Source organism: Stegostoma tigrinum, chromosome 5, assembly GCF_030684315.1.
Source record: "Stegostoma tigrinum isolate sSteTig4 chromosome 5, sSteTig4.hap1, whole genome shotgun sequence".
Taxonomy (NCBI): Eukaryota; Metazoa; Chordata; class Chondrichthyes; order Orectolobiformes; family Stegostomatidae; genus Stegostoma; species Stegostoma tigrinum.
In genome coordinates this window covers 11,177,815-11,189,445 of record NC_081358.1, presented here as the reverse complement: position 1 = coordinate 11,189,445, position 11,631 = coordinate 11,177,815, and the positions used below count along the sequence as shown (strand labels likewise).

Genomic DNA, 11,631 nt, shown 5'->3' with positions numbered 1-11,631 from the left:
AATTATTCAGGGTAGTGTGCAAGGCCCAACCATATTTTGTCAATGGCTACTTTGACCTTCCTTCCATCATAAGGTCAGGGATGGGAATCTCCACTGATGATTTCACAATATTCAGTACCATTTGTGACTTTCCAATATTAAAGCAGTCCATTTTCAAATGCAGCAAGACCAAACATCATTTGGGTTTGATCTGATAATTAATGTTCATACCACAGGAGTGCCAGGCAAAGACAAAGACAATCTCCAACGAGAGACAATTTAACCATTGCCCTTTGATATCCAACAGTATTACTGTTGCCTTCTCCCCACTATCAACATCCTGGGAGTGGGGAGGGGCTGGTGATGATTAACTATTGGACAGGAACTAAATTGGACCAATCATGCAAATACCTTGGCTACAAGAGCAAGTCAGAGGTTAGAAATTGTACACTGAACCCTCACTATCTTTTCATGCCTGTCTATAAGGCACAAGTGAGAAAAGTGATGGAAAACTCTTCTTTTGCCTGCATCCATTAAAGCTCAGCATCATCTCAGACTAATCAACTCGTATGACTGGCACCCCATCTAACACCTCAGTATTTAGTCCCTTCACATTGATGCACAGTGGCAGCAGTGTACCATCTTCAAGATGCACTGTAACAGCTCCGCAAGGGTCCACAGAGGGCACTTCCCACACCAGAAACTCTACCATTTAGAAGGACAAGGGCAGCAGGTACATAGGAATATGACCACCAGCAACTTTATCCTCCAAGCTCTACTCCATTCCGACTTGGAAATATATGTCACTCCTTCATTGTCACTGGCTCATAATCCCAGAACTCCCTTTCTAACAACATTTCGGTTGTACTTGCATCATGCAGACTACAGTGATTCAAGAAGGTAGCTCATCATCTTCTTGAGGGGAAATAAATGCTGGCCCAGCCAGTGACAACCACATCCTCTAAAATGAACAAAAGATAAACTATGGCCATGTAGCCATAATGAAAAAACACAGACAGATGGACAATCTTGCCGTTTATACAAATCCCACACAAACAAGGAGTTGCCAGCAATGAAGCACTCAACTAATGCTCAAGTGGGTGTCATGCACTCTTTCAGAGAGCACAATAAACCAAAGCATCAAGACTGCTTTTAAGGTGGACGTATATTATTTTGCGGCACTATGTCAAAGTATAGCAGAGGAGACAACTCCAGATTCCTGGCCAATACTTACCATTTAATCAACATCTTCAACACAGATGACATGGTCATGATCACTTGCTGCTTGGGAGCTCATTTTGTGAACATTGCTGCCATGTTTCCTATGTAACAGCAGTCGAGGCGAACTGCTTAGATCAGATTAAGGGAAAACAATGTAAGTGTATGAGGAAGAAGGAAATGTAGAGCTATGCTGATAGATTGAGGAAGGCTGTGTTAAGACTCCAGTAGATTAGGTGTGTCCTGTTTCTGTACACTATACTTAATGTAAGAGACAGTGCATTGTGTAGTTGTAGGCTAACAAGAGTTATCAAAGGGGAGTCTGGCACAGTAGCATTTCTTTAGTTGACAATTCCTAAAGCTCTCGTCTATAGCTGCGAATGATAGCTTCTGGTACCAGTCACCTACTTGCTGTATGAAAATTCTGCAGCATTGTATAATCACCAGGGATATCCTATGGTCACATATATGCTGACAACATCCAGCTCTACCACATCACACCTCTCAATGATTCCACCATTGTAAGTTTATCAGACTGCTTATCTAACATTCAATACAAAGGTTGGATGAGCAGAAATTTTCTTCAATCAAACATTATGACTGAAGGCCATTGTTTTTGGTTTCTGTTCAAATCTCTTCTTGAGCTACTAACACCATCCACTTTCCTAGCTATAATCCAGAATTAAACCAGTCTGCTCCCAACCTGTGTCACATTTAATCATGAGATAAGCTTTTGACCCCATCTATGCCAAAAAAAAATGCCCATTTCCACTTTAGTAGTGACTCAGCTCAGCTGCCCCTGCAACCCTCATGAATACCTGTTGCTTCTAGGTGTGACTGGTCCAACACATTTCTGACAAATCAATGTCCTACTGTCTGTAACGTTCAAAACACTGCTGTCCATGTCTTAAGTTGAGGTCTCATTCTATCATCTGAAGGCTGCCGACCTATGTCAGCTCTCAGCCAAGCAAAATTTACACTTGAAAATATGGATGAGAATTTTAAAATCAGTTTGTGATCTCACCCCGTCCCAACTCTGTAATCATGTCAAGCCCCACAACCCAAGGATGAGGTAAAGTAGCTTTTTTTAAAACCACTCTCTCATCCAGCCAGACTGGGAGACATCCTTCAAGATTTAGCCAACTCCGTCAATGTCGTGCTACTGAGCTGTTGTTCGTAACAGACATAATTCCCAACCAGAGTACACATTCCTTTGCTATTCTTAGTGGGTCTTCAGACTGGTGGCAGCGGGACATTTTTCTTATTTTGACCTAGCTCAACAGATATGCCAGAAAATGATTTTTCCAGGCAGAACTGGCTAGCTGTCCTTTTGCAGTCTCCAGAGCCAAGCTCTATGCCAGTGGTCTGTCAGATTTCAATTTTATTTGACATTCTGCAGTGGTTTAGTACAAACTAGTGGCTTTCTAAGTCAGTTAGATGTCAAGCACATTGTGTCTAGAGTCATTTCTGGGATGCTCCAGGTAAGCATAGCAGATTTCCTTCCCTAAAAGACATTACTGAATGAGATGACGTTTTACAACATTGATAGTTTCATGATCATTAATTTGATTTGCTTTTAATTCCATACTTATTGATTACATCAAAACTTCCCAAGGTACCAGATGAGATTTGGAGTCATGTTTTCATAGCATCATCTCAGGCTTCTGGATTGCTTGTCGACTAGACTGCTATAAAATCAATTTAAATCTGTTTTATTTGTAAACATGAGGCATAACAGACTACAATGCAAATCAGCATCAATAAGACTTCATACCACTCCAAAGCACACTTATTCTCCTTCAGCCATCAAGTGAATGCATTTGACTTGACTTTTAAAAAGTCCTACTGAATTGAACACATCTTCAACTTGCACTCTGCATCAGTCACAAGGTATAATATTGTCAACAGAATAATTCAGAGCCAAATTTTACAATTTTAAAGAGTCACATAGCATTGCAAAGGAATTTTTTTTTTAATAAACTGGCAGATTAACCACTGGCATTATTAGAATGTGTGGTTTTAGATGCTATTACAAATAACTACATTCTACTGAGAACAGTTTTAGTGCATCGATGAATGCCATATGTACAGAACACTGTTCCTGTGGCTTTATCATTCATACTCATAAAAGATGTCATTTACCTTTTACAATATACATATGGTTACATTACACAGTTCAAAAAGGATGACATTTTGCCACTGCTTTAAACTTTTATTAAATATATTAACAGGGAACTACATTTTTCATCCTAGTTTAGTATGTAATGATCTAATGGTTTTGTTAGCTTTAATAAGAACGAATTGCTGGAGGAACTGTGGCACAGTCTTTTGCATCCAACGTTGTGTCAATTACAGGTCTGTATTCGAGTGTAACCTGGAATTTAAAACATACATGGTCAGAACTGCAGACCTGTGTCCTTGCCTTTCACTATCCCTCTAATTAATTTCAAGCAACAAATTCCAAGGATTGGGAATGTCTTGGGGGTTTACAATCTTCTGTGCAAAGAGATCCATAGATACAATTATACTCACCAGGACATCAATTTCCTTTCAGGAAGATCAAAATAATAATTCAGAAATTGCTAGTAAAATCTACAAACTAGAAGTTTGAGAAATTCTATCCAGTCATAAACTTGACCTTCCCAACCCCACAACCATTTGCTCACAGACTTCCCCATCCATCAGTTTGAAAACTTTTATAAAACTAATGGGATAACAACATGAAAGTTGACAAAAACATAATTTTAACAGTGCATTCAGACTCTGCATTTATACTTCACCTTTCATCATAAGCACATGCTCCTAATTAGTGTATTAAAGTAAATTCACGTGGAGTTTAATTAGAAACACAAAATGTCAGATACTCCACTTAAATAGATTTTCTATTGTACAAAAGCTCTTGCATATTACATCCTTGGCTCAATGGTTGCACTTCTTCCTTTGTCAGCAGGGGAAGAGTTTGAACCACATTCCAGACGGTCCTGTTGAGCAAAGGCATGTTCTGGCGCTGAATCTGGGCTTATACCAGATAAATAATCAAAGAAGGAGGAGATGGTCACAGCCACGGAAGGAGAATTCACATTACAGTCTTTTAATCAATCAATCTGCAAATCACTCTACCACTGCTTCACGCTCCAACAGTGAAGCATGAGAAGAGACAGAACAGTTTTATATCAAAGAGCTGATGTCATATCTTCTAGTAATGTGAAGCATCATATAAGCACTGCCCACAATTTAATGGCCATTAATGTTAAAATGGGAAGTCACTGATAGAGAACTTGTAATTTGATTGTGCACACAGCAGTTTAGATTCATAGCCACGCAGCGTTTGTAATACTGACCTTTTGATATTTATGGCTTGTGCTTATATAAAAAAGAAAACTTGCTTTTTGTGTACCAATACTTCAGTGATGAAAAACGTATTCAATTAATATGCTTGTGCAAACTACTTTCCATTTGCTGCAGAAAATAAGGCTCACCTTTCCAGTCTTGGGATCCACGTAAGAGAGTGTGTGCTTTCTCCAATGTTCATCAAATGCTTTCTTCTCTTGGTCCTCCAATGGCTTTGAAAAGTCATACTCATCAATTCTAATCTAAAATGACAATAGAATTCAAAAAGAGGAAAATATTCAGAACAAACATTGTCAACTCTTTGCCTTTCAAATGAGATCTTAAAGTGTCTTTGCAATTCAATTTATTTCTTTAAAAATTAATCCCAGTGGCTTTTTTTGCCATTTTATGGTCTTAACCTAAATAGCTATTCTTTAATTTTTACCCAATCTGCCTAGCACAAAATTTCCCACAAAAGGGAAACATATCATGTCAAGCCATGGTTTCATTAGCTAGTTTTTTTAAATTGTCATTTTTGAACGAAATAGCTTTCTCCTATATTCTATTGATCTTTTAAATATGACCCATTGTTGCTCTTTGTTTGTCAATATATTTTCCAAGTTTCTTCCCTCATTTCATACCTGTTCCCTTGAAATGAGCTGCCCCATTCCCCGAACACATACGGTATACCTCGCTCTGCCTTTCTCAATCATTATTGTGATGCTGTGATTGATATTATCTGAAACCTGAGTTCTGAGGAAGGGTCACCGAACCCGAAATGTTAACTCTGATATTTTTCTACACAGATGCTGCCAGACCCAAACCTTCCCAGCAACTTCTGTTTTTGTTGTGAGCTGTTATGTTACTTTTGGTTAGACCACTGAACCAGTCGCAGAATTTATGGCACTCTCTCAAATATTAACTAGGTGTTCTTGCTCATATTCCTCAATCTCGTTTTCCAGTAATGTAGTGTTGATTTCTCTTCTAAACATTTGCATGGCTTTTAGAACAGTGCGCAAGACCAAGTGAAGATTTTCCTCCAATTTACTTTAAATGATCTTGGATTGACTTCGAGAATTTTTGTTTGTTGTATACACATTTTGTAAAGGCAGCCTGGGATCAATTAGCTCAGTTGGCCAGATATCCATTCTTTAATGCAGAATGATTCCAAAAGCGTGGTTTCAATTTTCGCACCGGCTGAAGGACTCTCCCTCTCAACCTCTCCTTTCGCCTGAAGTGTGGTGACCTTCAGGTTAAAGTCACCAGTCATCTCCACCTACATCCTTCCATTGTTACCCTCTGTCTCTTATGAGAGACCCAGTTCCGTATCCTTCTTGCCAGCTCACCCAGATACCATATGACTTTACCTTTTGTACCAGCCTGCTATTAGAGACCTTGTCAAAAGCTTCACTGAAGTTCATGCAGACATCATCAATCACGTTTCCCTCAATCATCCTTGTCACCTCCTCAAAAAAACTCTCAGGTTAGTGAAGCACAGCCTCTCCCACACAAATCTGTACTGTCACTGTTAAGTCCATTTGCTTCTAAATGCATATCGATCTTGTCCCCAAGAATCCTTTCCAATAATTTCCCTACCACCGAAGTGAGACTCACAGGCCTGTAATTCCAGGATTTTCCCTGCTACCCTTCTTAAACAATGGGACACTGGCTATTCTTCAGTCCTCTCGGGCCTCACCTGTGTCCAAAGAGGATAAGGTGTCTGTCGGTGCATCAGCAATGCGTTCTCTGGCCTCGCTCAATATTCTGGGATAAATCCCATGAATACAGTACTAAAGATACATTTGACACAGTGTGTGGGAAACAGCATAACCACAAATGTAACTTTACTCAAACCTTGAAATCCTCTCTGGCATGTGCCCCCCTGCTCTCTTTGCGAGCCTCTGCACCGTAGATAGTTTGTAGGGCACAAAGCATCAAATTCTGCAGTTCCAGGGTCTCAATTAGGTCAGAATTCCAAACAATACCTGAAACAAGCAACACAGCTTATATTAAATAGAAAGTAATGGTTTAGCTCTCATAAGGTGGGTGTTGATGATAAAGATCATTTGATGCTTACATATGGTCGATCTGACCCTGGTTTGCCAAACTATTTTGGAGAGAATCAAAAGTCAATCACAAATCAGTTCCTCTAAATTTTAATCACAATAGCTCAAGATTCACAATTCGTCAATTTAATTATTCTGGTGCCAGCCACAATTTACAAGATTTATCATATATTTGTACAATTAGCCATGGTAGGATCTGAACTTTTAACTGGCTGATCTAGAAGTTTAACAATTGCATTATTATATCTATTCAAGCATGCTTCATTACATGCTGTGATTTTAGAAGAAAACACGAAAAATGTAGAGATAGTAAGAACTGCTGATGCTGGAGTCAGAGATAACAGTGTGGAGCTGGAGGAACACAGGTCAGGCAGCAGAGGAGCTGGAAAGTAGATGCTTCTGGCCGGGCCTCATTTCTGAAGAAGGGTCCTGGCTTGAAACATCAACTTTCCTGCTCCTCTGATGCTGCCCGGCCTGCTGTGTTCCTGCGATAAATTTAGAACTGTTGTGAATAGATATATTTAATTTGCTTACGTGAATTCAATTGCAGCAGCATTGCTCAGAAGGCTGAACAATGTCCAGTCTGCCTGATCAGCATATACTCACCAAATTTAAATATGAACTCCCTGTGGTTGCAATGTGTACTATCTACATAACGCACTGCATTAACTCACCTAGAATTATTTGATACCATATCCCAAATCCAAACCTCCACCACTTAGAAGGGCAAGGGTAGCAGGTACATGAGACCACCACTATCTTTAAGTCTTACACCATCCTTGTACCTTCTTCACAGCTGAACCAAATCTTAGAACACTCTATCTTTGCAGAAATACCTTCATACAGTTCAAGAATCAGACCAACCCACCATCAAGATTAGCTAAGATTGGGCAATTAGCCTTCCACTAACATCCACATTTTTAAAAAAAAAATTGACAGTTTAATCACTGAAATAAGACAAGATATTACTGCACTAAGCTGCAAAATTTAAAGTTAAAAAATTTGGTTGTATTAAGATTTTCAGTGCTGAAGTGGGCTGAAACTACTACGCCTTCAGCTGGGATCTCAAAAATGCTGAGGAGTTCTCGAATTAGCTTATTTCACAGTAAAACCAATTTTAAAATTTTGATTGCTACATTATGTATGTATAAAATAACATGAATAAATTAATAAATGAATGACTAATAACTTGTGGGACAATTGTGAAATTATTTTTGAACTGTTTGATGTGGAGGCTTACTAGCAAAGTACTGTCAGAAGTGGAGTGAGGAATAGCAATTCTATCTCCAAACTCAAGCTAATGTGGAGCACAGAACCCAAGAGAATTAATTCTTTGGAAGTCAGTTGGGCTAACAAACGCAATGACATCTAACATTTTGTTGGCAAGTCCTTGAGTAATAAATGTGAATTTCAGCAGGCAAAGGAAAAAAGAAAATTCATCTACCTCTGTCGAATGTTTTGATGTCATCCAGAGACCTGTATAAATTGCTTAACTTGTCACAACCTTCTTTTAGTACAGCGCCTGTACGGAATACAGCTGCGTGAGTTTGCATGCACTGTTGAAAATAGGAATTAAAGCAATTATCAATCTCAAGTACAGCCATTGAATGACCAACGAGAGTCAGCTACATCAAACACTTGCTTACCAACAAGCTGGAAGATTTTCTACAAATGATATCAATTTTATACATACCAGGCCAACTTAGACAAAAAATGTTTACATTTATCCCTTTAATATAATACCTGCAATTGAACAACATTGTAATTGACCTGAACTGGGTATCTAACACTCCTTTCAGGGAGGGCCAAATCAAACAGGCTGAATTGCAAACACTGAAATATACAAGAACATTACTGGGACATCCTTGTTCCAGTACTCAGCAGTTCAAAGAATGAACCAGTTTTACTGTATGGGGTCTGAATTGCATGCTGTATCTAAACTGATAAATTCCATAATAAAACCATTTGTGTTATGGGTCACTGGGACAGCAGGTTGGAAATCAAGCACCACAACTCCCAGAATCATCACAAAAGTTAAAGGTTTTATAAAGTATTATCTGACTTTTAGACCTAGGTTGACAGAGCACAGACCAGGTTTCCAGGTCATTATTACAATTACTGCTACAAGCAATTAGACTACAGCTACAGGCAAACTGTTACAAACCACCAGCCCATAAAACTACTAACCATAATTCTAATCCTCTTAGAATGCCCCCATTATACACACAGTACATGGACAGATTTTATTAACTAAGGATATCAAGTATTATGACGTGAAGGTGGGTAAATAGAGTTGAAATGCACATCAGCCATGACGTAATGGTGCAGGGTTGAGGTGCTAAGCAGCCTCATTGTGTTCCTGTGATTTGTGGGTCACTTTGATGTAATTTACAGTTTAGATGACTATTCTAATGAGGAAATGCTAAACCAATGTCTGACACTAGCACTTTGTTGTTTCATGCAATGATTTACAAATCAGTTTCAGGCACTAGAATTTCAAATCACAGATTCTTAATTTTAGCCACATAAAAATGTTCATTCACTGAACAATAAATTTTTAAGCAGTTGTTATTGCTAATCAAAGCAACCATTCTGCAAACCATGTGACCTACTTTACTACAATTACATTCAAGTCTTGCTTAGCAAATTACACGCAAGTAATCTTGGTATCACAAAAGAGATACATTTTTAAACTTCATTGGACAATTGTAAGAATACGTTAAATATTTCCCTGTAACTTTCAAATCTATAGACAAGCTTACTGTTAGAAGTGTGGATTTAACATGTGAAAGGACTGGGTCCCAACATTGTGCTAGTTGGTCTTTAATGGTGTTAAAGCTCTTGCACTTTAGCAGTGGCAATCGTTATGAACAAAATTTTCAAAAACTACATTAGAAATTCTTACAAGTTGCTTCTCTTCTCTCACCTTCTGCATGTTAATTCTAAGTTCAGATGTACGAGTACTTCCATCAGCAAATCGCAGCTTGTCAAGGTTGGCTACTGACTCCTCTCCAGCATTTGGTTTAATTGGTGCAACAGCTTCTCCTGAATTCACAGCAATAAATAGCAATACTTTAGATGTCAAGAAAATGTTTTGAAAAGGACAGAATAATTTCAGTTTACTGGAAAGGGGCCCTGAAAATAATTCATCTACAAAGGGAAATAATATTTTTAGCTGCAATATTTTAAAATCTAGCAAGGTGCAAAATTTTAGTTTACAATGATAATGCAAAGACTGCAAGATACAGTATCATTTGGTAGCACTCAATGACATGAGGGGTTTAGATTCAAGCCCCACCATGGACTCAACTACGAAAGCCGAGTAGACATTACAATGCAGTAATATAGTGGTGCAGTCTTTCAAGAGACAAACTGCACAAACTTTGGTTCACCAGAAAACCCAAAGGCTGGATACTAATGTCATGGCTGATTTAAACAGTTTCTTCAGCAAACGAGTTCCTGACCTGCTTCCTTGGACGAGCAGGTAAGTTTTTGTTAAAATTCCACTTAAATAAGTGAAACTCCCAGGGCTGGTTTGAACCACATTTTTGGATTATGTGGAAGAAACTGTATGTAATCCATATATAGCATTAACTTGTTTTTTATCCCCCAGAAAATTCTGCTTATTCAGCATTATATAAAACAGAGGCAAAAAGAAACAATCACTAGTGACAATTCAATGCTAAAACAATCTAAAGGAGTTCACTGTCTGTGAAATCTAAATTCTACTGCCCACCTAGCAACAGTGGACAAAAGCAAGTGTTGGTAACTGTGTTTGAAAGCAATACCGCCAACATAACTTGTCTGGCAATATCCCTCACAGCAAAATCCTTGCATGATTTACTCTGGTGGAGCTCTGTTAAGAGGTCTTACGGCACAGTGGTAAGCATTCCTGTTCTGGACTAGAAACTCCAAGTTCAAGTCCAGCCACCTGAGGAAGGTGTTCATAACGTGGCCAAATATGCTGAGCATTAACTTAAAAATTCTTCTAAGAGTTAGAACACAGACAGTACAGCACAGTATAGGCCCTTTGACCCACAATGTTGTGCTGAACTTTTACCCTAATCCTAAGGGCTATCTAACCTCCACCCTCACCTTACACCATCATCCATGTGCCTAGTAGCCACTTAAATGCCCCTATCGAGGGGAACTCCACTACCTTCTCTAGCAATACATTCCACGCCCCGACTACTCCGAGTAAAGAACCTACCCTCTGATGACTCCCCTATATCTATCTCCACTCAGTTTAAAACTATGTCCAAGATAATAAAATGTGAGGCTGGATGAACACAGCAGGCCAAGCAGCATCTCAGGAGCACAAAAGCTGACGTTTCAAGCCTAGACCCTTCATCAGACAGGGGGATGGGGTGAAGGTTCTGGAATAAATAGGGAGAGAGGGGGAGGCGGACCGAAGATGGAGAGAAAAGAAGATAGGTGGAGAGAGTATAGATGGGGAGGTAGGGAGGGGATAGGTCAGTCCAGGCAAGACAGACAGGTCAAGGAGGTGGGATGAGGTTAGTAGGTAGATGGGGGTGCGGCTTGGGGTGGGAGGAAGGGATGGGCGAGAGGAAGAACAGGTTAGGGAGGCAGAGACAGGTTGGACTGGTTTTGGGATGCAGTGGGTGGAGGGGAAGAGCTGGGCTGGTTGTGTGGTGCTGTGGGGGGAGGGGACGAACTGGGCTGGTTTAGGGATGTGGTGGGGGAAGGGGAGATTTTGAAACTGGTGAAGGCCACATTGATACCATTGGGCTGCAGGGCTCCCAGGCGGAATATGAGTTGCTGTTCCTGCAACCTTTGGGTGGCATCATTGTGGCACTGCAGGAGGCCCATGATGGACATGTCATCTAAAGAATGGGAGGGGGAGTGGAAATGGTTTGCGACTGGGAGGTGCAGTTGTTTGTTGCGAACTGAGCGGAGGTGTTCTGCAAAGCAGTCCCCAAGCCTTCGCTTGGTTTCCCCAATGTACAGGAAGCCACACCGGGTACAGTGGATGCAGTATACCACATTGGCAGATGTGCAGGTGAACCTCTGCTTAATG

General features: G+C 39.8%; 1 protein-coding gene across 1 annotated transcript in view; it reads right to left on the bottom strand.

Annotated features, from left to right (window-relative positions):
- Positions 1 to 2,743: 2,743 nt before the first annotated feature.
- sdha (succinate dehydrogenase complex, subunit A, flavoprotein (Fp)) overlaps positions 2,744 to 11,631 on the bottom strand; it is a 36,019-nt gene continuing 27,131 nt past the window's right edge. The window contains exons 11-15 of the mRNA XM_048529548.2: positions 9,520 to 9,638; positions 8,038 to 8,149; positions 6,382 to 6,512; positions 4,677 to 4,790; positions 2,744 to 3,571 (exon numbers count right to left, since the gene is read on the bottom strand). Coding sequence (XP_048385505.1) covers positions 3,485 to 3,571; positions 4,677 to 4,790; positions 6,382 to 6,512; positions 8,038 to 8,149; positions 9,520 to 9,638 — 563 coding nt within the window. The 3' untranslated portion in view covers positions 2,744 to 3,484. The remainder of the gene's footprint in view (positions 3,572 to 4,676; positions 4,791 to 6,381; positions 6,513 to 8,037; positions 8,150 to 9,519; positions 9,639 to 11,631) is intronic.